Raw genomic sequence first — 27419 nt, 5'->3', positions numbered from 1 at the left:
CTTCGAATAAAGTGATATTCTACAGCGATAAAAACCTTTCTATAGCCGTTGGACTATGAAATTCATGTAGTTCATTGATATCCACAACAAAATCGTGATATTAGAAATGCAGATAATTTTGTGTGTGATTGAGCTCATTGGGAAATTTCTAGTATATTCGTTAATACACCGAATGAGCAGCATGGCAAAGCAAATTAAGACAACAAGTTTTTTTGGAAAAGCCAAGACAAACGAAGAAGATGATGATATCAGTTTAGTCACCGAATTTGTAACTGATGAGGATGAAAGTCTGGTAGGTGAAGTCATACAATTAAATAATACTTATTGTAGTGATGAATTTTACTGCCAACCAAAACCGATAACAACCCTCACCAGGTCCAACCATGTTATACAGTTCTGGTTGTGATGTTGGTTGTTATCTATTTTCTTTTTTATGAGACATGTACTGTATTTGATTTTTTTTAAATTTGAAATATTGTGAACTCAAAACGTGCCATGGCCATCGCTTGCTATAAATACTTGAGAACTAATATTGGTACCATATCGGTCACGACGGAAAGGACCGAGACGTCATTGATAGTCCAAGAAACAAATGGCAGCAAGCGATCACGTTGAATTATCGATTTCTGCCATACATTTATACCTGCGGGTTACAAATACAAACTAGTCGCAAATATAAAAACTTTTTTTACTAGAGGACCGGACCTGAGGAATCTAATTTGTTTGTTCCACTGTATTTATTTTCACATCACTATATTTTCGCACTCATCAGAGCTGCGAAATTAAGTTGCAGCGAAATTTTACTTTGTGTGCTGCTCACGAAACTAAATACTAGCGAAATATAAGTGTCCTAGGGTAGTCATTGAAAATTTTTACAGGAAATGATGAGCTGAGTTACTCTGTCATCTCAGTCAGCGTAATGTGCTTACAATTCTGTTTTTGGGTTTCAGAATTTTCAATTCAAAATCATGGATGATGAAGTTCAAAGGGTTTTCAGTAGGCTGGTCTTCCAATAAGGCAATAAGATATAACAGTTTAACATGAGATGAGAAAATCAGGTTAGGGAGATAGTACCGGGATGAAGGAATACAATTTAGATCTGAAAAACTCTTGTGAACTCAAACCCTAATTAATGCGTTTAGCCAATGTCACCTCCTTGGTCTGGCTCTCTTTGTTTGGCTGTGTTGGGTAAGCCTAATAGGCCTCTATGCAAATATTTGATGATTTTAGGTGTTATTTAGCATTTTTAGACTGTTAGCAATAGTTTTAAGGTGAAAACCGAATGATAAAATGGATATTTTTAAAAAATATCATATCTATCGACGATATATATCAAATCAAGCCGTTACATCTATTTTAAGCAAATGAAAAAGTGGTTGTGAGGACATGTGTATTTATTGTTCAGGAGGGTTCTTTGGCAAGAGATATTTTACCAAGCTTTTCGAAATGAATATTGCAGTGGCGCGGGGAATGTTTGTGTTACTGCGTATTATTCTGGCACTAAACCCGTTAGCTGGTGTTATGATTTTTGCTTTTATGATTTTGCTTAATCATGTCAAAGTTATATGATATGGAACTACAGTACATTTCTAACACAGCGTATTCGAAGAAACAAGAAATAAGAAATAATGTAGACAAAGATAGATCGATGAAAATATTTACATTCTTTAGCAAACACAAAGAACATATAAATCAGTATCTAATCTGTTCTTTACTTGCTCACACACGTTGTTTTAAAATAGCTATTTCTTGATTAGCATATCATGTCACAATCAGCAAATATTGGGGATACAGAGTATTCATGGTGTCGGGAGCCAAAGGAGAAGGCAGGCGCTGACTTTTTTGGTGGACATAGCTCTGGTCGGTGAGATGCAGGTCCTGGTTTAACGGTCTTGTCTCCTGGCGGGGCACAGCGCAGCCTCATAGAGTACTACAAGCAAGGCAGCATATTCTGAAAATGAGCTGACAGCCAGCAAACGGCTTTAGAGAGCTTTTAAGCACAATTTCTGCAAAAAATGATTTTGTTGATATTTACTAAAATATGGATTCTAGAAATAGAATTTGAATCGAGTAATATGACCAATCAGGCATAAATCTTGGCTTAAATTATAGATGAATATATTTTAAACAAATAGTCTTAAAGACTCGAAAGGGAAGATTAACAAGGAAAATGGTTAACTATAGTCATAAATTTGTTGCACAGGTACAACAAGCTTTTTGCCGTAGATACGAAAGCAATTCTGTAGACCAGCTCAAAGTGAAATATTATCTTGACTCATTCATTTTGCTCTACCCCTGAGAAAGTCCATAATAACATTTGGGAAGGTCACAAAACAAATCATCATTCTACATACTAAGACAAAACAATTGCTAGCACATGTATCAGTGGGTTTTTAGCTACATGAAAAGGTTTGCACACCTCTGGAGCTGCTTGCTTCACTTTATTCTGGTCCGAAACCGGGTAAGCTGCTGGTCCAGGTGTTTTTTTATGGTCGTAAGCAATTCCACCTGAAAATTGACAAGTGGTATTCACAAAGCCATCAGGTGAATAATATATGATTCGAAGTATCATATGATACATACAACAACAATATCATACAACGAAGTATTTTCAACTTCTATTTATTGTTGAATAAAGCTGGATGAGTCTGCCATAATTCTTTACCCTTTTTGTCACGAAAGGTGATAAAATAAGCTGGAGATCTTTTGAGGTCGGGATGGGCAGTGCCGATGCGCGAGGGCAGAGTGTACGAGTTGGGTCCTGGGTTAAACAGCTCGTCGTACTTCCTTCCCTTAAGCCTCTGTCCCATAGAGAACCCTGGGGCATTTCGAGAAGGTGGGTAAGGGTGCCTCTCTGGTGCATAAGCTCCTGGTCCCGGACTCACATGCTTTGACACTGCATTTTGTAAAAGATTGATATCAAATTTAAACATAAACAACTCACCCATGTCTGTCTTGATACCATTAGTAGTAAAAGGATAGATTGGAGAAGGCTTTGCTGTGTTAAAAAACTTATTGGGTCGCAGGAACAGATTTTTATTCTCTACACCTATGAACTTAATAGGGATGAAAATGCTGTCTCATTGTCGGTTGTAAATTATGTTCTGTAAACGACCTTCCCTTTTGAAATTACAATAAGAGCAAGCAAGCACATTTTAGTCACACCTCTATGTCTATTAATACAACTGAGCAGAAGCTTTCTCGCGCACACTCTACGTCTGTTGATAGACATGAGCAGGCGTGTTCGTATACTCAGACTCTTGAACTATATTGACAGACATGGTGGGTCCTACACTGACACTTTCTGTGTACATACACTGATGTATACAGCCGTATACTTACCGTGTCTGTATACGTACACCCTCTACGTATATTAATACACATGAAGAGTGCCTTAATATTTAAACTCTAAGTCTATTATTGCTACTGAAAAGGAGTTTCCGTGTACTCACACTCTTTATGTCGGTTGGCCAAGGAATAGGCAGGTGATCCATCATTTCCAAACTTTGTCTGTTTAGCCAGAGGAAAGTACGCAGCAGGTCCAGGACTGTTCACTTTGTTACCTAAAGCAACAAGCGATGTCATTTAGAGGTGAGTAAGCAGATTAAAGGTAGTTCAATATCAAATATATGGCAGCCTTTCCTCATCTACTCTTTGAGGCAGCATTATACATGTGCATGTACTTCAGACTTGTAAACTACTATGTGCTAGGTGACTCAAGGTCTGATCTTCTTTGGCCGTTATATTTTCAGAACAAGTTAGAATCGCATGAGGATCTTCAATATGAGTTGATGTGAATATTGTCATGCCATGTCTGTTGAGTTACAGTTACTAATCAAATTAGAAGGAATAAATTGAGTGTATTCTAAAATGTGATTTATTAGTCAAACAAATCTCCTTCTTCCAAATCAAACAAGTTTTCTACCCTCTCCCACTCCAATCACTCAAATAGGCCCCCACCACCTTTAATTCGTCAAACCAAGTCTCTCTCCTTTCCCCTCCAATCATGCCATCAGGCTTCCTCTTCCTTCTATTAATCAGCCCGCTCTCTAACCAGTCAAACCACCCCTATAGTAGTCAAGCAGTTACACTCCTTCAATAACCTCAACACAGTTTTCATAGTAGCGGGCTCATGATGCGTAGCCTGACTTTGAATCCTTTGTCTTAGTGAGCTCATTATCAACTAACCGTCTCTGAGACGAAGTCTCAAACTGTATGCCGGTGCTCTGGTTTTATTAGCTTCGGGATCATGGCCGTCGTAACCGGTCAGTGTTGGCAGAGCATATTTTGGTCCAGGGGCTAATAAACACATATAATGTAAATACAAACAGCATCATATTTTCACTTCAAAATGTGAGGATAGCATTAACACCATCTATGAATGTCAGGTTTATCCATGTCTATGAATGTCAGGCTTATCCGTGCAAACTCAATAAAAAAACCAATAGGTTAGTCATATAAATGGTTACATGGCCAATCTACGCAATTACACATGCGCTATTGATGTTATATGCCTAAACATAGGCTATTAGTACACGTTACATTCCTACATATGTCCTGTAGATAATTTTACCTATCTACATATGTTCTGCAGTTGATGTTAAATGCCTACATTTGTAGTATTAGTTGGTGTTACATGCTTACACATGTTCTGTAGTTCTTGTTACATGCTTACACATGTCCTGTAGTTGATGTTGCATGCCTGATGATATGCAATACTATCGAAGACTTCATTTTAGGTTTTTTTTTGTTATTTTTAGTTCAAAGTATAGATTAGAATATTTTTATTACATTTATAGATTAAAATATATTTTTATTTGTATGTATAAATAAGGTTAAAAGCTTCAGTACCATCAGATTACATAACTTACTGTTCCTTTTTGCAGTACAAATGTACTGCGTTGGTCCACATAGTAGATTTCCTTTGTAATACTGAGCCATTGAAATAGTGAAGTACTGCAAGATTTCGAAGCAATTCACTATTTGGCAGGCATTTCAACAATTAGTCAATATGTTAGATCATTGTTGGCTCTAATCTGACAAAGAATGTATTTTATTGGTTTGAAGTAATATAGGCTGCTCACTAAAATAAATGGAGTAAATGGAAAAAAGGTTTTCCGTTCAATTTGCTGTATCTTTGTATGAGATATACATGTAGATGACTCTAAAGCAATAAGTCTCATTGGTCAAATCGTAGTTTGTGTTCTCTGTCTAAATTTAAAGTTGGTAGAAACAAAGAAGCCATCAACCTATAAAAATGCAAACTTGAACAGGTATCTCATCTTTTTGAAATTTAATCTGTAGGTCCAACATGTGAGACTGTCTAGTAGGTACTTTTTCTTTCTAAAAGTCAAAGCATATTTACTATAGCTACTCAAATTTAACACAGAAAGTTGGAAGTTTTGAATCATTAAATTGCAAGTTTAAGCAAAATGTCTAGCTCAAAACAATCTCTAAGCAGGGTCTGTTTATTTCATTGAGCCACTTGTCTCTGAGTGTCATTGATGACAGAATTGCCATGCCAAGACTTGAGTCCTAGAGGATCAAAGCTATTTCATACAGCTGTAAACGACCATCAAATCAAAAGCACAATACAAACCATAGAAACCATAGATCTCGATGAAAAATGCAGGATTTGATATAAAACAAACACTGATTATACTTGCTACAAACACTGGTATAAACACACACTGAAGACAGACACAATAAAATCTAGATAGCTACCTTATTGAATTTTGCACTAAAAAAGGCCGTATTTACCTGACTACTTCATAACGTTTGAGAGGTTACAGTTTGTGTCCGGAGTGGATTCATATATTGTGAGTTTGTATCTGAGTACTAGTATTTGCTAGCAAAAACAGCAATTAGCATGTGTGAGAATGAGTTTTATAAAGTAGGAAGCTGTCTATAATAAAGTTAACAGGATGGCAAAGAGCTTGTTTAGATTTTACTTTTTCACTTGTAGCGTTTGGTTAGCTTTGTGATTTTTGCTTACTCATTTTTATGCGAAAAAAATTATTGTAAGACATGGTAAGCCGGGCAATGTCAGGGATTTTTTCTATTTTCAATTAAATATTCCGCTGGGTGTTTGAGACCACATATTTTTAGCAACCTGACGGAAGGCATGGAGCATATTATGCGTGTGAAGCTTAGATGAAATGGGCCAAAACACTGCTATAAAACGATAATGTTAATATATATATATATATACATGTATATATATATATATATAGATATATAAATATATATATACATGTATATATATATATATATATATATATATATATATATATATATATATATATACATGTATATATATGTAAGCAATAATGTTAATATATATAAACATTAGCTGTGCTTCGTGGCGTCGCCTGGGTATTAAAAATCAGCGTATAAACAATGATACATGATGAGAGTTGTCTGCTACTTGCTATTAGCCGGGCAGATTGCCAATGAAAAAATTTTTGTAAGCTAACCAATGACAATCACGTTGTTACGCAATCACCCTTCGTAGTACGCAAAGCCGTTGGGGATTTGCTCCTATGTAGAGACGTATATCAACTAGAAAATTACTCAATTTCCGTAGCCTAATGGTAGAGCGTTGAACTGGTGAATGGTAGGGTCTGAGATCAAATCTTCTCCGGCACAGATTCTTTATTTCAGGATTTGAATAGCTATAGCCGAAATGACACATGGATGGACATACTTTGAGAAATACATACATGAAATATATATATTATATATATGATATAAATATTATAAATATGCATAATATATATATTTTTACATACATATGCATGTATATTTGTATATACTTAAATATTTTAACATTATCTTTGTTTGGCAGTTTTTTGGCCCATTTTAATGTATATAAACATATCATCTTTATACATATCATCTATATCAAAATGAGCGGTTAAAGAGCGGTTATGGGCCAACCGACATAAAGAGTGTGAGTACACGGAAACTCCTTTTCAGTAGCAATAATAGACTTAGAGTTTAAATATTAAGGCACTCTTCATGTGTATTAATATACGTAGAGGGTGTACGTATACAGACACGGTAAGTATACGGCTGTATACATCAGTGTATGTACACAGAAAGTGTCAGTGTAGGACCCACCATGTCTGTCAATATAGTTCAAGAGTCTGAGTATACGAACACGCCTGCTCATGTCTATCAACAGACGTAGAGTGTGCGCGAGAAAGCTTCTGCTCAGTTGTATTAATAGACATAGAGGTGTGACTAAAATGTGCTTGCTTGCTCTTATTGTAATTTCAAAAGGGAAGGTCGTTTACAGAACATAATTTACAACCGACAATGAGACAGCATTTTCATCCCTATTAAGCTCCCTTTTGATCAGGGAGCTGAAAAAAGATAAGTATTGCTTTTAAATGATTTATTAGTATATAGCTGCTCCAATATATTTGTTGAGCACTCTAATTTTAGTAATACTAGCCCATAATTCTTAGGAATTTATAGTTTATATATATATATATATATATATATATATAGCTAAGATCTTGCTAAGATATATAGCTAAGACCTCAGATAAGATCTTGAGGCGAGTGCTCAAGCTCCCAGGTCTCTGGTAGGAGACCCGAGTTAGAGCAGAATGTATCACCCATACAGGTTAACCGGGACGAGGAAACAATTTATATATATATGCCTTTTTACATTTTATCTACTTTACTATTGCACAAATAGAAACTTTCTCTTGTACTGCATAAACTCATTTATATTAATAAATGAGTCAGTCTGCCTAAATATTTTGCCTTTCCATATATTTTGGCCGATTTCATCCAAACTTTATATGCGTATGCTTCGTGTTTTTTGTCAGGTCGCTGAAAGTATTTACATGTAGTTTCAAAGCTCCATCTGATTCATGACAGTCGCATTCTTAAACACCCACCGGAGCACTATCTGAGTGAAAAAATAGAAACCACTGACATCGCTGGGCATACTGTTAATAATGTCTAACACTCTTATTATGCTGATCAAAGTCAGAGTATATAAAAACACTCAACGTATACTAGTAAAGTTTGAAAGTGACTAAATAGTACAATTAGAAAGCGACCTTTGCGGTAAAAAAGCTGATTTAAATTCCATTGAAATCAAAATGGGTGTATAAGGAAGGAAAGATAGACTCTAGATTCATGCTACAGTCTGTTGGTTATTGGCTGATCAATCTAATCAATCAAGCCATAAAATGAAAAGTTTGAAAGGTTGCCAAAAATGGTAAAAAATAGGGCGTTATTGTGAAAGAGAGAGAGAGAGAGAAAAAAAGAGTATGCATAGGTTGCACAAAGAATAGAATATGTTGGAAGGGTGATACAACAGTTAAGAGTTGTAGCTGTATTACTGAAGGATGGTACAACAGTTAAGAGTTGTGGTGGGGTTACTAAAGAGTGGTATATCAGTTAAGAGTTGTAGCGGTATTACTGAAAAGTGGTACAACAGTTAAAAGTTGTAATGGTATTACTGAAGGGTGGTACAACAGTTAAGAGTTGTACCGGTATTACTGAAGGGCGGTACAACAGTTAAGAGTTGTAGGGGGGTGATTGAAGGATAGTACAACAGTTAAGAATTGTAGCGGTATTAATGAAGGGTGGTAATACAGTTAAGAGTTGTGGTGGGTTACTAAAGAGTGGTATATCAGTTAAGAGTTGTAGCGCGGGTGATTGAAGGATGGTACAACAGTTAAGAGTTGTAGCGGTATTAATGAAGGTAGAAGGAATTGAAAGAGTTCAAAAAGTATAAGTGGTAAAAAAACATACAAGAAGTTGGAGCGATGATACTAGAGGTAGAAAAAGTTGAAAAGATGGCTTGAAAGATACAAGTAGTGCTTAGCATACAATAGTTTACAAGGCATACATGCTAGAAACATGTTACAGTCTGGTTAATGCTAGTTTAGCAGTATCTTAGGTGCTTTTGAAGAGTGCAGCAAATGCCATCCTCTGTTTTGAAGAAAGTGAAAACTGGTTGGCTAGAAACTAAGGTTTGCTAGCAATCATTTATAGCAAAAAGTGAGAAAACAATTATAGCTATATAACACGATCACCTCAACTATTTGTGCCTACTTATGCATTACAATCATTTCAATAATTTGCACACACGTATTAGTTATTGAGGTTTACTATATATATATTTGGATGTTTGTATACACACACCTATATCTGATATGGCAGTTGGTCTCTTCTACCGGAGCTTTTATACACCATTAGCTCACCATTGTCTGTCTGAGATGATAATAGGTTTATCTACAGATGGTTTACATACCATAAGCTCACCATTGTCTGTCTGAGATGGTAGTAGGTCTCTTCTACAGATGGCTTCATACCCTATGGAGATTCTATTATATGCTACAACTGTGGAGATTGCCAAGATCTTGGATATCAAATTAACTGCTCCATTATTTCTACATCCAGATTCTGCTACGCTAGTAAAGATGAAAGTGGAATCAGTGAGTTGAACTTTGAAGAGTTGCATAAGTTTGAAGTTCTTACTAACCTCAAGCTCTATAAAATTAGACTTTAATTCAATTTGAACCTAGTTAGTTTTTGATATAAAATATATGCATACAATAGAAACATGAATGATACAGTGGTTCTTTTTCATTGAGCGTGTGCCAAAAAAGCCTTAAACTGGCGCAGCTAAAAATACTTTTTTTATCATTAACCCAAGGTTAACTAGAGTTTTGGCTAGAACCACTTTCTCTGCTTAAATGTTTATCACAGGTGTATGTTAGGTTTTTAACATGTCTGTAACAGTCTAATTCTCTCCTGAGATATGTTTATTCCGAAATGCTTGCATTTTCATTGTTTGCATGATGGTGCCTTAAAAAGGATTAAGAAAAATTCAAGTAACCATAGAACGAGAAGATACAAACTTATCATTTTAATTCAAATTATGATATACTAACTGATTTCAACAGTTTAGATTAATTGAAAAATACGTATATAATACCAATAATTATTTAGAGTATCATGTTATAATTTAGATGGTATACATTTCATTAATCATAGGTAGAGTATAATGTTACAACTTAGGTGATACACGTACTAGTAATCATAGGTAGAGTATGGTGTTATAGTTTAGATGATATACATACAGTGGTTATCTCTGATTATTTGGTAATTAACTTTTAGTTTCTTTTTTCCAATTAGCAAAGAAATTTTCAGCTGTCATAAAGTAAGATTGAAGAGTTTTTTTTGCAAACAATTTTTTAAAATTAAGATTTTTCATTCTGCTCCTAGGTTTAATTGTATGAGCTTTTGAAGCATTTCATAGCTCATCTAAAGACAATACCATCTTGTTAAACTCATATAAAAATTTACTATTTCTGAAAGAATTATTATAACAATATTAGCTGCGTAATAAATAATTCTAAACTTATGCCTAATTCTAACATTATTTTAGCCAAACCTGTAAACACAAAGAAGTGAAGTAACATTAAAAAATAAAAAGCTTATAGTTTTTACCTTATGATGCAAAGTTAATAAATTGATTTATTTGCACCAATTTTTAAACTTTTCCAAACTCTGTACTTAAAGGTTGACTTGCAACAAAATTCAAATTACCGTTATTCGATATGAAAAGATTCGCCATATCTTACTCTGTTGTTTTGAAGGCGCAAAACATGTGGAAATGTGATTACAAGCTCTTAAAAGCTCAAAAACGAACAGTTAATCGCAGCCACTTGAGACCGCCGTAGTTTGGATTCCCTTTCCAAGATGGCTCAAATGTGATGTAGTTGTGAGAGATGGTTTCTGTTTACTCTTTTTTGCAAACTTATTCGGCGAAATATTTTCACAAATATACTTCACACATTCAATAAAACCATGTCTATTGTTCTTACGCGTCTGTTTCATCGTCATCGTAATGCTGTCACTTTCAGCAGTGATATCTTATAACTTACCGTAAAAATTGTTTAATTTTTTAACCTTAGCTCGAAGGAGTACATATCATTGACTGATAATCATGATGAGCCTGTTGGTCACTTGTGATAATTGAAAATTGCTGCAGAAATTATTTGCGAAGTAATAGGTCACATGATCAGATTACGACTAGATGATTAGACCAAGTCGAAACAAAACTGTTACGTAGCGAGCATCTATATTTGATATGGGGTCTTTGGTAAACCTGAAGTGTTTGTCATAAACTCGTACTATGATAAGTTTTATATTGAGCTTTTTATTGGCCTTTCAATTCACGTGAGAACATACGTGACAAGACGATAACCAAGTTTCGTGGTTACGTCATCGAAATAAAAAGATTCCAATCTACAGCGGCTTTTCATTTTTGAACTTTTAAGAGCTTGTAATCACATTTCCACATATTTTGCAACTACAACATAACAGAGTAAGGCATGGTGAATCTTTTGATATCAAATATCTGTAATGTGATATTTTTTGCAAGTCAACCGTTAACAAAGTTTAATTCGCCAAGGTAGAAAACATATATAACTGTTGTATTTTAGTTGGTAGGGCTTGTGGAATGGATGAACTAGACTCTCTTGGCATTGCCCTGGGATGTAACCCAGTGGGTACGTCTGAGGCATGTAAGTGTGACACAGATAATTGTAACATCCAATTCTATGAACCAAGTACTAACCCACCACCACCTGCTACAACCTCGGACACTGCAAACCTCTCTCCTAAAAACAGAGACATCATTAAAATGCCAACGCTTCCCTACCATGAGCTAGAGATGTGGAGAAGGAAGACAACTCCACTAACATCAAATGGACTTCTTACATTGAGTTCCTCAATGTTAATAGCGTTTACCTTACTCATGGTGATTTATTGAGTAAAAAAAAAAGTGTATTGACTTGTGTCATCCTGTAGTCGGTCACAAACATGTAGTGCATCAGATACGGCTGATTATGTGGTACAAGCTGATTTTCTGTATATTTTTATCAAGATTTTAGCAGTTTGTCATACTATATAAGAACAAGTTTTGGTCACACGAAGTACGTTGACTTAATAATAAACCATTACATGTCTGTCAAACTACAATTATTAATTAATAGTACCCTGACAGTCTAGTATGCTATAAGAGATTAGCAGGTGTAATAACTATACGTACACTTATTCTGCGATGCTACTTGCGGATGGAGTAGCGTAAACAGTAGCATGCCAAATGCCATGCTGACAATTGTAAGTTCAAATCCTATATATATATATATATATGAGCAATCTTTATTGTGGTAATCAATAGTCATATTTAACAACATGTTTTCCACAAGGTAGCACAGCAAGTAAACTAACTAAAAAACAGTGTACAGAAAAGACAGGGAAGAACAACACCAAAAAACTATACTCTAACAAAAAAAACTAATGAATAGACTAACTAATATAATAATGTTGGAACTGAAAGCACAAAATATGTAAAAAACAAGGTTGAGGATTGATATGAGTATTGTTTAAACAAAAGTGGACAAATAAAAACTCTGTGCAATTCTTTTTTCAAACTTCTATGACAGTGCGGGGACTCTTATTATAGCAAAGATTAATTGCTCAGTTAGTTTAGATAGTTGAGATTATACTACTTTAGGAGGGTCCATCATGTCATGATCTTCCACAATTTCTTGGCGTAAATGCTTTTTGGATTTTCTTGGAAGGGTTACAGAAATGGGTTTTCCACTGATAGCTTAAGAGTAATTTTAGACCGGATGCCCTTTTTGAGTTCTCATCCAGTTCAGCATGATAACCACTACACCACGTCTGCAAAAGTTGCTACTATTGTTACTATTCAAGGCAGCTAACCAAATGAATTTTCTCTCGTAATGTAAAACTACAAAAAAAGTAAATTATTTCATTTAGTTTCAAAAACAGCTTTTTATTACACTTTAGCCTTATCATCTTCCAATACACATCACTTTTTCAAATGGGCTGAGAAGCAAATGTATCTTTGTTACCATTGCTATAGTTACCTCGAGTGTAAAGCGCAAAATACCAAAATGAACCTACTAAAGTTTGTTGACAGTGATGCATAGACAAGTTTGAAACGCTTGATTTGGTTGAGCTTAAAGACTCATCATATTTCGCAATAAATTTTAGAAAGAGATTAGTGTCAGAAAACTGGAATGCATGGTTGGTATTTTTAACCTAAAAGGAAACAAGTGTAGTACAACTATAAGTGAGCCTGATGGAGAAACGAGGTTACCTCGTCATAATTTTACTTACATGTAAGTATTGACTATCTTATTTGGTGTATACTTACTTGTATATGTATACTTACATGCTATATACTTTGTTTCGATCAGAAAATGTTGTTGAAATACAACAGCAGAAGTAAGCAGTAGACTGTTTGAGTTTGTATACCCCATCTCTTCCTATATGCTAGAGACGTATTACAGCTCATTCAATGTTAATTTGTTAGTCTGGTCGGTGCTTGTAAAAATTGCTGCAAACGCCATCCTCCGTTTTAAAAGACTGGAAACTAGTTGGTTCAAAGCTAAGGGCTGTTAGCAATCACTCAGGGCAATATAACACAATCACCTCAACTATTTATTCACACATATACTTTATAATCATTTTAATCATTCATACACACACATTAGTCATTAAAGTTTGCTATACTTAAAGATGTTTGTACACACACTTATTTCTATAATTAATATAACAGCGTATAGAACGTTTTTTTTTCTCAAGAAATAGACCTAAAAACTCAGGTGCGTCTTATCCATGAATACTTTCATAATAAAAGTTATGCATTTACCATAATATCAAAAATTTATAATAAAAATTTAAAACTCACAATATTTATTCTATCCTTGTTATCACTTGTCCTCATTTAACAAAGCAAACCACTCCTGTTGTGTTATGCAATCATCATGATAGTTAAGCTTTTCCTCCCTTTCGTCGTCATCATTGTTGTCTAGGTCGTCCATCCAGAGAATATCGTCTTCTGTGTCGTCTAACATGTTGCTGATAGAACATTTCTTGAGTCCCTCCACCACAGTCTTGGTTAGCAATTATTTCCAGGCGTCTACTATCCATTGGCAGATCGTAGGCATGTCAACTTACCTCATGTTTCCGCCCTTGGTAAAAGTATGCTCATCATTAATCACCCAATTGACCATTTCTTCTTTAATGCTGCTTTGAATGGCTTATTCACAATGACATCGATCGGTTGCATAATACTGGTCATGCTGCAGGGGATGACAACGAGGTCTGTATTGTGCCACTTCAATTTTGATTTAACATTGTTGGTTGTACGGCATTGGAAAGTGTTTAACATCAGCAGTGATCGTTGTCACCAATCATTCGACATGACGAGTGTTGACTAATTTCACAAAAAGTTATATGAATCACCACAGTTTCTATAGAAATTAATGGAAATTCGGGATTAAAATTAGGTTGTGTCCTATACGCGTTTGCAGTTTTTCCATCGTTTTTGGGTGAAATGTCCGCTGCGTCCTATACATATTATTGTCTTATACGCGGGTATTCACGGTAGCTAAAGAATTACTCAGAAGTTTTATGACTAAAAACTAAAGGTTCACAAAATACAGCCAATGTGACATTCAATGTAGCCTGAAAATGGCTACATTGTTCTAAGCTGATAATAGTTGCTCATAAGTGAATAGGTAGGTAACAGTTGAAGGCCGTCTCTACAGAGTTGAAAAATAGTTATGAAATTGAGGTTGGACAGGTAGTGGAAGAAGAAAGAGTTAGAAAAAAAGGTGGCATATGAAATGGATGGAGTTAGAAAGGTGATAAAAATGGTTGACAATAGAAGAGGGGCAAACCATTTAAAGGAGCTGAAAGAATGGCACATGAGATAAGAATAGTTTGAAGGGTGGCACAGAAGGCCTAATAAACACGGTATTGTTGATCAAGTTGCCAAGAGTTAAAAGAAGTTGGAAGAATGGTAGTAAAGGTAGAACAATTTAGAGACATAGTAAAAAGATAGAAGTTGAAAAGGTGAGGCAAGACCGAGAAATGTTTAATGCGTCTGTACTTGCTCCAAGTGGACAGTCTACAACTTAGTAGTTCATACAATGCTAAATGGAAGCTTCCGGAAACGGCTGCTTCAGCAACCTTACTGTACATATTGCTATGCAAACGCTAACCGTTGCACTTCACATGTGGACAATTGCATCTCTTGAAGTTTAGTAGCAGGATGGCATAGCCGTGGTTACTTGAACCAAGATAAATGCAATATTATTGCTTACATACAAGAAAAAGAAACCGTCATTTTTAAAGAGTGATTTGAAAATAAATGAAAAAGGTTTGGCAGGGTTAAAAAAGACCAGCATAATCAGTCAGCAAAAGGACCGATGAAAACAATGAGGACGATGAAAAGACAGGCAGCTCAATCAAAATATTAGGCTTTGGTGTTCTATATATCAGAAATGTCTGATAAAAGGTTGGTTGGTACGAGATTCAAAGAATGACATTCAGTCCAACACCTTAACAGTCTAGCTAATCATCCACCCTTTAGCATTACAGAATATTTGTGCAGACGCTTATTCTCTCCCCTTTATTGGTACACCTGATGATCCTTGACAAGTTACTAGAGTTTATAATACTAATCATAGAGTCATGAATAAAATTAAACTGCTTTTGCTTGCTCTATTGAAATTTAAAAGTGAAACAAGCTAAATGTGAAAGCGAAAGCTCAAAAGTATGACAATTGTTGTAGAAAGCCTAGCCTCTAATTATGCTTAATAACAAAGCTTCTTCACTATACCTTTCTGAAATTTTTTTCAAAAAATTATTATACAAAGACTACAAATTCTTGCAGAATTAGTATCTGCTTATCTAATTACAGGCAGCTAATAAACAATAATTCGGTTTGACCTACTAGCGAGCAGCCAATAAGGCTTTAGTACGGATTTAATTAGTAGCAGGGAACACGGTCCAATCAGGAGACAACGAGCCAGTCTGAAATATTCTGGCATATTAATTTTTCTTCAATGTGTTTTTGTTTTTAATTTCGCTTGGTTCAACTGAGACGTGTTGGCAGTCATTGAGATAGATTGCATTTCTCCTATTGCAGGGGGAGAGATATAAACATATAATCTTTTCCTTTCATTATTGCTGTTTGCCATGACCAAACACTTTTTTAAATAGATTTTTTTAAAATCTATATAAATATCACTTCTTGATATTGTTAGCTATGAAGTTTTGAAATGTAAACAAAATTGTGCATTGGTTTTCTATTATTACTATATTAATAATATTGGTTATTCTAATAATATCAGTGCATTTTACTTCTAATATTGGCCAATATTGCATTTATCCTATTGCTGGGGGAGAGATATAAACATATAATATTTTCCTTTCATTATTGTTGTTTGTTGTATATAATAACACCCACACCCTGTACATTACAGCTACCATTGCAGTTATCCTATTGCACTGCAGTGCCATTTGACTGCTAATATTGCATTTCCCAACCATCAGCACCCTTTCTTTTTTCCAATATCACTTTGGTTGTGGGCTGTATGACATTGGAATTTCTAGAATTTAGTATGTTTGTTATTATCCTCTGGTTTGAAAACCAATAGTCACACAACCTGCATGTAACTTTGTGTTTTCCTAATTATACCATTTTACCCTATAGACAGCATCCCAGGGAGCTAATGTCAGAAATCAATAAGTTGAACCATTCCGAATTACTGTAATTCCTGAGTGAGGTACTTCAAAACTGATTTCTATTTTATCGCATTATATTGATATTAACCACGTAATACTTTGATGATCGTTTTTAATAACAATATTCACACTATCACAAACCCATCAGTGTTTACCCCAGCAAATAACCTGCGGCATAATATTTTCATTATACAATGCACTTACGGAAATCAAAAATACTATTGTAGTAGCTGTTGTCATGACAAAATATAGATCAAGCAATCAGAAGCAGCTATAAGCACTATTGCCCAAGTGGTACACATTGCGCAGGCTATTGTGGATACTGGGTAACCTATTAGGAAATTTTACAGATGCAATCTTTTCAACTTGTCTGCATTGCTTCAACTACGCCTTTGGTTTACAGTGCACGTTGTCAATGAACAATCGCTGTCAGGACAATGACAGCATATGACGATGAAGTGTGTGTAAACCAGCTTTCAGCCACATGTAACAGGATGACCAGTTAGAGCCAGCAGTTACCTAGTTATACTGCTATCAGACAATTGACCAAATGGCTCACTCCTCTAGTAGGAGAAACAAATGCACCCTAACATATGTTAGCCAACGCAATAAGCCAGACAAAGGTTGCAGCTAACTTTATAATAAAATATTTCCATTACTTCATTTTTAGGCTTCCAGTTGGCTCCAAGCAGCGCTATAATCTGCTACACCTGTGATGTCTGTGTCGACCAAGGCATCTCATTGAATTGCACATTATTTAGTGATTCTCAATATTGTCTTGCAAAATTGAAAGGTGGAGTTGGTAAGAGTTTATCTTGTTCTCATTCTTTCACACTTTCCAACTCTTTCTATTCACAAAAGTTAGCAAATCACAGATAAGCGTGAAGTTATCCTGATCTCACAAGTTATATGTGGTGCTCAATTATACATCAGTTCTTTCAAAGAAAGTTAGATGTTGGTTCATGACTACATTGGTTCATATGTCTTGTTTTATAGGTATGTTTTTTTACGTGGTATCATGTGACATCGTCACTAGATCAAACCTGTGGTAAAAAGTTCTTTCATCTAATCAGCTAACTCTGTTAGTTACAAGCAGACTTATTGGTTGGAAAGTTTGGGAAAAAATCAGATATATTTTGCGCAATCAATAAAAATAATGAGAGATTATAGAAAAGAACCTTAAATTTCCTGAAGAGATATATTAATGGGGAAGGTATTATTTAAAATCAGTTGTTTTACATAAATACTCCTGGATGCACATATAATTTTTATTGGTTTAGTAATCATCAACAAAAAAAACATTTTTCGTTACTTGCCAAAAGAAAAAAAAAACAAAAAAATGAAAAGACTAAAATCAGGAATTAGGTAGTGAATGAGCTGAACAAAAAGTTTTAAGAGTTGGTAATTTAATATTAATACTAGAGGTAATAATAGAGGTAATAATAGAGGTAATTATAGGGGTAATAATAGAGGTAATAATAGAAGTAATAATAGAAGTAATAATAGAGGTAATCATAGAGGTAATAATAGAAGTAATAATAGAGGTAAGAATAGAGGTAATCATATAGGTAATAATAGAGGTAATAATAGAGGTAATAATAGAAGTAGTAATAGAGGTAATAATAGAGGTAATAATAGAGGTAATTATAGGGGTAATAATAGAGGTAATAATAGAGGTAATACTAGAAGTAATAATAGAGGTAATACTAGAGGTAATAATAGAGGTAATCACAGAGGTAATAATAGAGGTGATAATAGAAGTAATAGTAGAGGTAATAAAAGAAGCAATAATAGAGGTAATAATAAAGGTAATAATAGAGGTAATAATAGAGGTAATAATAGAGGTAATAATAGAGGTAATAATAGAAGTAATAATAACAAAAATAGTAATAATAATGGTAGTAGCAATGGTAGTAATATTAGCAATAGTAGTTATAGTAATAGTAGTAGTAGTAGTAGCAATAGTAGTAGTAGTAGTAGTAGTAGTAGTAGCAGTAGTAGTAGTAGTAATAGTAGTAGTAGTAGTAATAGTAGCAGTAGTAATAGTAGTGATAATATTAATAGCAATGATAATAATAATAGTAAGGGTGGTAGTAATAGTATAATAAAGGAGTTAAGAAAGTGAATTAAAGGTTGTAGTAACAGAAAGTTAATAAACTGAAACATGATGGTGGATGCAGTATGTTGGTGTCACAGAATAGAAAACGATGAATGTCATATGTGTGGAAGGATAAGCACAACTAATATTAACATAGATTACATGAGATTTTGAGACCTGTAACACAAATGAAAAAAACAACAGATATGTATTTGGCGAGACTTGTGACTGCAATGTTGAGATATTCTGTTTCATAATACCGCTTATACATACATGTAACCAATGGCAGAGTATTAAATGTTGGTATCTGTTCTAGTTGCACTCTTATTCATTAGCCTCCATTTTATTGCTGACTTGACATATATCAACCCAGCCTTCTTCTAGCTAACCACGTTTTATTTCCACTGTTTTAAAGTTCTATATCTCAATCGGCCAATAAATTTAAAAGCCTTATTTTTGGCTGACTAAAAATGTTAAAAAAAATCAGCTAAGCTGCAGCTTGAACTTGCTCAATTTGTAAACTATTGTTAGGAACTGACACCAATCAGAGCAGATAGCAAGTTAAAAAGTAGCGTGCCCATAATATAATTCGACAGTGTAGATTGGTTGGTGTGCTTATGTGGGAAGCAAATTTGCTATCACAGAAGTTGGTCACAAGTTGATAGTTTGTTTTTAGCTAGCATACGTGCGTGTAGATTAGACATGCTTATCTTAGAAAGCTACGAAATATGGTGTAGATTAGCTGATATACATGGGAAAGCTTTGTACATATATTACCCATTGTTTGTTCAATTTGCTTGTCACAATGTATATATATATATATATATATATATATATTTATATATATATATATATATATATATATATATATATATATATACTTCTTAAAGTATGTGTGTTTGTAGATCTGTGTGTCATTCCGGTAATAACTCTTAAATTCTTGGAATAAAGAAACTGTATCAAAGAATATTTGATCTCCGACTCTACCGTTCATCAGTCCGATGCCCTACCCAATAGGCCACAATTGAGTTGTTTGCTTGCCAATATATATCGTTATATTGTAACACATACTCAACGGCTTTGCAAACACGCAGGGTGATTGCATTAAGTAAGTGATTGTCAGTAGTTGGTTTACTGAAATTTTCCATTGGCAATCTGCCGGGCTAATAGCAAGTTGCAGGCAACTCTCCTTACTTCTCATTGTTTATAAGCTGAAATTTATTACTCAGGCAATGCCGGGTACCACAGGTAGTTTTTATATATAAATAAGCCATCCCATGAAGCTTATTGGGTTAGCTTATTGCCTTGAGGACGGGAGGTTCCGAGATCAAATATTCTGTATAATAAGGTTCTTTATTGCTAGGCTTTAATCAGTATAGCCGGACAGACATCGAATGACAACAACAAACTCTGAGACTTACATATATACACACGCACAAAAACGCGCATGTGTGTACGCAAACACATACACATACATACACACATAAGCATACATACACGCATATGCGCACGTGCATGCACAAGCACAAATACCCACACACCTACACACACCGACACACACCTACACACACCTACACACACCTACACACACCTACACACACCTACACACACCTACACACCCTTACACACACCTACACACACCTACACACCTACACACACCTGCACACACCTATACACACACGCACGCACGCACGCACACACGCACACATACACACATGCACATACACATGCAAGCACATGCATGCACACGCACGCACACACACATACAAACATACACATACACACACATACACATGAATACACATGCATACACACATACATACACTCACACACATAAACATAAACACACATACACACACATAAGCATAAACACGCACATACACGCACACATGCACACATACACGCACAGACACACAACACACACACATACACACACAAACACACATACATACACACACACAGACACACACATACCAGACACAGAGACGCACACACACAGACACACACACAGACACACCCACCACACCACACCAAACCACACCACACACACATCACACACACAGGCACACACACAGGCACACACATACATGTACACATATGTATATTTATATATGTAAATATGTGTTTACATACATAAATATACATTTATAAGTATACATATTTATATATATAATTAAATATATATATATACTAGCTGTACTACCCGGCGTTGCTCGAGTAATAGAAGCGTCTTTGGACGGAAAACTTGTTTTCATTTAACATATGCAACATTTACTATTCTAACTTTAAAACTTCATATCATGAAGCTTAATCATACCCATTGTAATTATCTCATGCACCTCCTGGTAAAAATCATCAAAATCATCATCATTAAAAAATAGTAACATAACAATATGTTAACCTTAATAACCATAGGTGCCTACAATGACTTTAGTGCATTTTGTGGTTATGATCTGCAAGATAATATAACATTACATTGTACTACGTGGAGAGTTTTTACCTTTGAGACAGACATGTAATATAAATGCTGAATCTACAGTTAATTAAATCAATTTAGCTTGCTGAACACATACTTGAAGGAAGTTTTAGTATGTATTTTAGTAAACTTTAAACTTTCAACTAAATTTTATCATTTATTCATTTGCGAATTCGTTTTTACCGTAACAGATAACGCTGAAGTCGCCATGGTGAGCAACATCTCTTAATAACATATATAATCAGTACAAAAATCGCCAAATTTTAATTTCGAAAGAACTTATTGTTGATATCGTGTGACAGAAAAAAATTCGCCCTAATGAAAAAATAACAAAAAAGCATGAAAAAGCTGTGTTTGCTAGAGTTACGCAAAAAAATATTTTTAACAGGGGCATCAAGATGCGCGGGCGCTCGTACGCTATAGGGTATGAGCGCCTGCGCATAACCTATAGCGTATAGGTAATAACCTATACGCTATAGGTTATTACCGCTATGCTGCCTTCAAGCATTACGCCTTGTAATGTATAGCTCAGTGGTAAAGCATATGGATTTAAAACTTGCGGTTGCATTTTCCATGAGTTCAAATCTATCATAATCAAATTCCAAGGTTTTAATAGCTACAGCTGAACATACCTAAAGATGGACGACAAATTTTGAGAAATATAAATATATTAGTAGAATGGTATGGTACAGGTGTTAAAAAGTGAGACAATTATTTCCTTATAAATAATGTGAGGTAGTGTAGTTGCCTGTCACTTGCTATTAGTCTGGCACAATGCCAATGGATAATTTGAGTAAGCTTACTAATAAGAGCTAACTAGTTAACTAACCACTCTCCATGATGCTACGGCACAACACCATGGAGAACGGTTACGTATTTGCACCCATATAGCGACATATATCCCCTAATGAATTCATCAATTTTGTGTGGCTTAATTGGTATGGAATCAAATTGGTCATGGAGGGTCCGAGATCAAATCCTCTGCATTATGGATTCTTTATTCAAAAATTTTAATAGCCATAGCCGAACAAACACAGACACAGACACACAAACTTTGAGAAATATATATATATAGAAGATATATATTTATATATAAGTATATATTTATATATAGATATATATGTAACATACATATATATATATATATATTTATATATAAATATATATATGTATATATGTACGTTACATATATATTTATATTTAAATATATATATAACATACATAAATATGTTAATTTATAGGTAACATATATAATTATATATTTATATATGTGATACATGAATAAATATACATAAATATTCTTTCAAATTCATTTTTATTTGAGGAAGAGCTTGTGAGAACTAGCAACAACTATGCCTGTATGTAAGCATATTGTTTTTATAAGCAAACTAACCTGTCCATTTTTTTCAGACTGGTTTTCTGTTCTATTCACCTAGTCTCGAGATCCTGCGACTTCAGCGGGCAAGTTCCAACACTCGGCTGTGAAACTCTAGAGACTGCCACGATATGCAAATGTGGCAGCGATAGGTGTAATCTATTTGAAGATGTACTGACCACTACCACTTCAAGGACAATGAATTCTGCTTCTACCAAAAATCCAGCTTCAGGAGATAGAGACAGTTTTACAACACTTCCTTATCATAAACTCGAAATATGGCGGCGACAGACCACTTCTAATGTTTCTTCAACTCTGTCTGTCCAATCTATACTTGTATTAGCATTAACACTACTTCATAAAGAATGCATTTGACTCAGTGTATCTAATGAAATCCTTTATGGCAAGAACAGAATTAATCTGTATATACTAGTAGTCTTGGAATCTATGGCTAAAAATACATGTATCTGTATTAGATGTAGCTGTGTGAGATGTAAATGAAACATACTAGAATATAATATATCTGAACCGTAACTGTGCCCCTCTATACTTCGCATTCAGACATTTGATTTTGCGGTAGCCTATTAGGTTCATTTATTACTCCATGCTGAGGTTGAGGGAAAATATTTTTTACCCTGAGACCATTCGCATGATAAATGGATGTGTACCTGTTACACTCAATGATCTGCTTTGCCTGAACGACCCAATATGCATGGACAGTCATGAGTTTAACTAATGCTTAGAGTGTCTGTAAGAGAAATGAGGCGGCCATGTTGAATCTATAGCCAAAGCAACAACAAGGAAAAATAGCTTCAACTGATGTTGTGGCATTTCTAGTGCACTAGATTACATGAGAGAGGATATTCTAGGCTGCCGTTTTTGCAATGGCTAAGAAATGAAACAGAAAATAAAAAATGGTTATATTAAGCTGCATGTAGGTTATACCTGGTCAACCTGGCTTTCCTGTCATATTAGCTTGCGTAAAGATTCAGCTGTGAATTTTTATGCAAGCTAACATGACAGGAAAATCAGGTTGGCCCGATATATCCTACGTTAAATTTAACATAATCGTTTTTTATTAAAAAACACTTCCTAAAACATGCCCTTAATCTTTTAAAAGTATCTTCATTCTATTTTTTATTATTTGCTATTGGCAAACTGTTTTATTTTACACTAAATATATTCCTTGTTTAAGCATTTAATATTGTTCATGATCTCCATGTTTTGTGGCTAACTGACTAACAATAGCAGAGGTAAACGTGAGAAAATACAGAGAAGTTAACATTTTTCTCAAATGTCTACACAATATAAAAGACACTCCTAAAATTGTCTCATACTCTGTGTAAAGCTGGTCAATTTAATTGTCATGGTAAGTAAACATGAGATTTTTTCGTTATATTCCCTGCAGTTGTAACTTTTGGTACTTGCAACATAGATAAAGGTTCAAACATGAAAATTAATGTAACCAAAAACCAAAACCTATTATGATGAAGGCTCAATGCAACCAAACAGAAAGAGAAACATGAAACTATTTGGTTTGCAATAAAAACAAAAAATATAATAATTTTTTAAGAATAAAATAAACTCTCTTGTTTCACGAACACTAGGTGAGGCTGCAATCCGCCTAGATTACTTGTAACTTAAATTTTTAAAGGATGAAGATTAGTGGAAATACTAGTCAGCCTCGAATGTTGTTAATGATGCTTTTATATGTCCTGTCTGTGCTCCTTTATAGCTGACAAGTTTTCTCAACTATCATTTGCTAGTATGTACCCATGCAATCATCTACATGAGCCTTCCAACAATCACGTACTTGATGCTTTGACTTCTCTATTCTGAAAAGACTCCAATGGAAACAATTTTAGTATTTATCAGACAGTTCATAATACTTTAGACTCTAGAGGTTGGTTATAATAGCCTACTTAAGTAACTTTATACATACTAACAAGCAACTGCTCACCAATCAGGAAATAAGTGGACAATCTAAAATAGTCATTAAAAATCTCTTCTAGCATTCGTTATTGTTGAAGAAATTGGGTTCTTGCCTCTCTCAAAGATTTGCCATCAAGCGTTGTAACTGACTGGCCAGAGGTTAGCTGGCTACTAAAAGATTTACTCTTCATCAACCCTAAGTCTTTTTATCTGTTACTCCAAGTCTAAACAGCCCCGGGGCATTCTAGTAGAAGCGATAATGAATATATATTTGTATGGAACTAAATAAAGGTGAAGTCATTCAAGATCCTCCTCTGCATACACAATTCAAAAAAACTGGTAGATAGGTAGGTATAAACCTTATTGTCACTGATTAATGCTGCGTTCATAAATTAGGCCAGCAGACAAAAACAAAAAATAGTGAAGTAAATTGTGTGTATTGAAAGAAAGAACACTTTTTGCGTAATGCCGTTTTATAATGTAAATTTGCAAGGTGTTTGTGTCTGGTATAAGGTGTAGAAATTTTTTGGTGGAAGGAGGAATATAATGAATGGTCAAGGGGATTAAAGACCTGATGTGAGTATTTTAAGCAACAGATATCTAAAAACACATTTAGCTTTTCAGCATTAAAGGATTTAGACGCAGATCGTAACTATCCATATCAGGTCACATAACTCAAAAGCATAATTTTTAAAATCATTATAATTTTTCTTTATTTGTTTTTGATACAAAGGAATACTAGCTTGTAGCAGCGTAAGACAAATTGAACATTATATGATTCTGGTAAACGAGTGATAGGCCTTTTTGTGTTGCACCTATTTTTTTAAGCTGAATTAGTGCATGAGTTGATGGTCTAGTTTTTGAAATAATTAAGTCGACATGACTTGAGAACTGTAAATGATTGTCTATTTGTATGCCCAGAAGCTTGACACTGTCATTATGTGTTATGTTTACATTATTTATGTTGATAAAAGAGCTGCACACAGTTTTGTGCGAAGGTCAAATTGATAATTTGTGATTTGGAAGTATTCAGAGATGTGGAGTTCTGCTTACACTAAAGTGATGCATAACCTGCTGCAAAGGGTTTTGTCAAGTTAATGATAATATTGACTTAGTCTTGGTATATTCAGTGAATGACACTTCATATCACTTTACAGTGTCATATAAGGTAGTTTCATCAGCATATTTAATATCTTTCACACATGGCTTGAGGTCATGCACAAAAGGAATTCCATAAGAAAGGACCCCAAATGGTTCCCTGGGGGACTCCGATCTTTCAGTGTTTATATGATAAGCGTTCAGTCTCTATACTTTACTCTTTGCATGCCATCTGTGAAGAAACCTTTTTTAAATCCTCAGCAGGAATGATTTGGTACCATGCCAGCGAGAAAACTTTTTCAACGGCTACATGCCTCAACATCCTGTCAAAAGCCTTGCTAAAATGTAACAACAAAGCTTGCATCGCCAATGTGTGTTCACTATCAAGATCATAGCATATAGCAGATGTGAATTTGATCAGAGCATCTGTGGTTTTAAAGTTCATGGTATGAATAAATTGGTCGTTTAGTGTAGAAAGACCTCCTATAACGAGCTTGAAGATAACAGTTTCAGCAATTTATTCAAGATGAAAAAGAATAAATATGGATCTTAATTGCTTGAAGCTTTGTGATTATTTCACTAGTTTACTGGTATCACATCACTTCAGCTTTTTTTCCAAAACGCTGGAAATATAGCTTCTTGAAAAATAGTATTAATGATGTCCGTCATTGGTTCAGCAGAATAATGGGCATTGTTTTTGCTTACCCAACTGGGTAAGCAAAACCAACTGGTTTTGCTTACCCAACTGGTTTTTGCTTCCAACATCAAACTGCCTTCTATGCTATTTGATTTGGAAATATAAATTTTGGTCGAAATTTTATAAACTCTAAAGGCGTCAACACTTACAGTAACGGGTTTATTGCACAAGTCAGAATAGGCGGGTATATAATGTTTATAGGTGGGTTAATAACGCTTATAGCTGGTTATAGATTGTTTAGGAAGTAGCATGAGTTGAGCTACTCAAAAAATTATTTATTCAAACTCCATCCATGAACATCAGTTTTGCTGACTGTATTATGTTTTTATCCTATTAAATCTGGTACATCTTTTTCACTAGTTTTTGCTTTCCTACATTGTTAAATTAATCTCATGTTTGTTTAGCACTCATTAAGCTTACTGTACATAACAGTATTTTCAAGAAAACTTTCCAAGAAGGTTTTTTTTTGCGGTGTACTCTTATTTTTGCACTTGTTAGTTTGCGAATAAATTGAGAGGTGATTAGTGGCACTTGAGGTCTTGTGGCACCCGAATACTCAGTTTGGGACAATGTCTGTCCAAGGTACTAGTCACTTGTCTATGTAAGGAGTCAATCTTTGCATCTACTGAGTCATGTGTATGTAATCCAGTTTAAAGATGGCAATTGGTTTATGGCAACAATTATGGACGCTGGAGTGACTAAACATATCTTGATTGTAGTATATCTTGAAGGGACTGAACAATTGACAGATGGTGTATATATTGCCGTATGGCCATTAGCAAAAATAGTCATGAAATAGTCATAAAAAGCAACCAGATTTTATGTACAATTGTCAGTGAAAATAAGATCAAGTGTTTGATTTTCTTTTGTTAGAAAGTTGACTATCTACGCTGTTGGAAGAATGTCCGTGATCATGCCGTGATCATGCCTATGTCACCTAAAGTCACCAGCATTAAATAACTTAAATATTGGGTATTTCTTGAGATATTTTGAGATGCTTGAGATGATATGGTCAATATTTTGGTTCTTTTCAGAGTTTGTAAGACCTGGAGGGTCTTATAGAACTGAGTATATAACTGGTGTATAGTTTAACTGTTGTAAAAGCAACCAAAATGCTATAGATGTTATAGATATTA

The 27419-nt window shown here is 34.6% G+C and overlaps 1 protein-coding gene and 2 long non-coding RNA genes across 3 annotated transcripts; 2 read left to right on the top strand and 1 right to left on the bottom strand.

Annotated features, from left to right (window-relative positions):
* Nucleotides 1–1753: 1753 nt before the first annotated feature.
* Nucleotides 1754–4941, bottom strand: LOC137406792 (ciliary microtubule associated protein 1A-like). Its single transcript, XM_068093404.1, has 6 exons — nt 4872–4941; nt 4189–4299; nt 3453–3563; nt 2666–2896; nt 2420–2508; nt 1754–1930 (listed from the first exon to the last, which is right to left on the bottom strand). Exons 1-6 carry the CDS (start codon nt 4939–4941, stop codon nt 1754–1756), a joined length of 789 nt encoding a protein of 262 aa, XP_067949505.1.
* A 4387-nt stretch (nt 4942–9328) lies between these two features.
* Nucleotides 9329–12017, top strand: LOC137406482 (uncharacterized). Its single transcript, XR_010979881.1, has 2 exons — nt 9329–9463; nt 11480–12017. It is a non-coding gene; the product is annotated as an uncharacterized lncRNA (long non-coding RNA).
* A 1060-nt stretch (nt 12018–13077) lies between these two features.
* LOC137406500 (uncharacterized) lies at nt 13078–23090 on the top strand. The gene is made up of 3 exons (XR_010979886.1): nt 13078–13189; nt 17278–17409; nt 22618–23090. It is a non-coding gene; the product is annotated as an uncharacterized lncRNA (long non-coding RNA).
* Nucleotides 23091–27419: the final 4329 nt, after the last annotated feature.

This window comes from Watersipora subatra, chromosome 10, assembly GCF_963576615.1.
Source record: "Watersipora subatra chromosome 10, tzWatSuba1.1, whole genome shotgun sequence".
NCBI lineage: Eukaryota > Metazoa > Bryozoa > Gymnolaemata > Cheilostomatida > Watersiporidae > Watersipora > Watersipora subatra.
Note: the sequence above shows the minus strand (reverse complement) of the source record. Positions and strands in the feature narration are given on the sequence as shown.

Coding starts and splice junctions, on each gene's coding strand:
- LOC137406792 (XM_068093404.1), bottom strand. CDS start 4,941: ATGGCTCAGTATTACAAAGGAAATCTACTATGTGGACCAACGCAGTAC. Junction 4,300..4,871: donor TTGTACTGCAAAAAGGAACA/GTAAGTTATGTA, acceptor TGTGTTTATTAG/CCCCTGGACCAAAATATGCT. Junction 3,564..4,188: donor GAGACTTCGTCTCAGAGACG/GTTAGTTGATAA, acceptor TTGTTGCTTTAG/GTAACAAAGTGAACAGTCCT.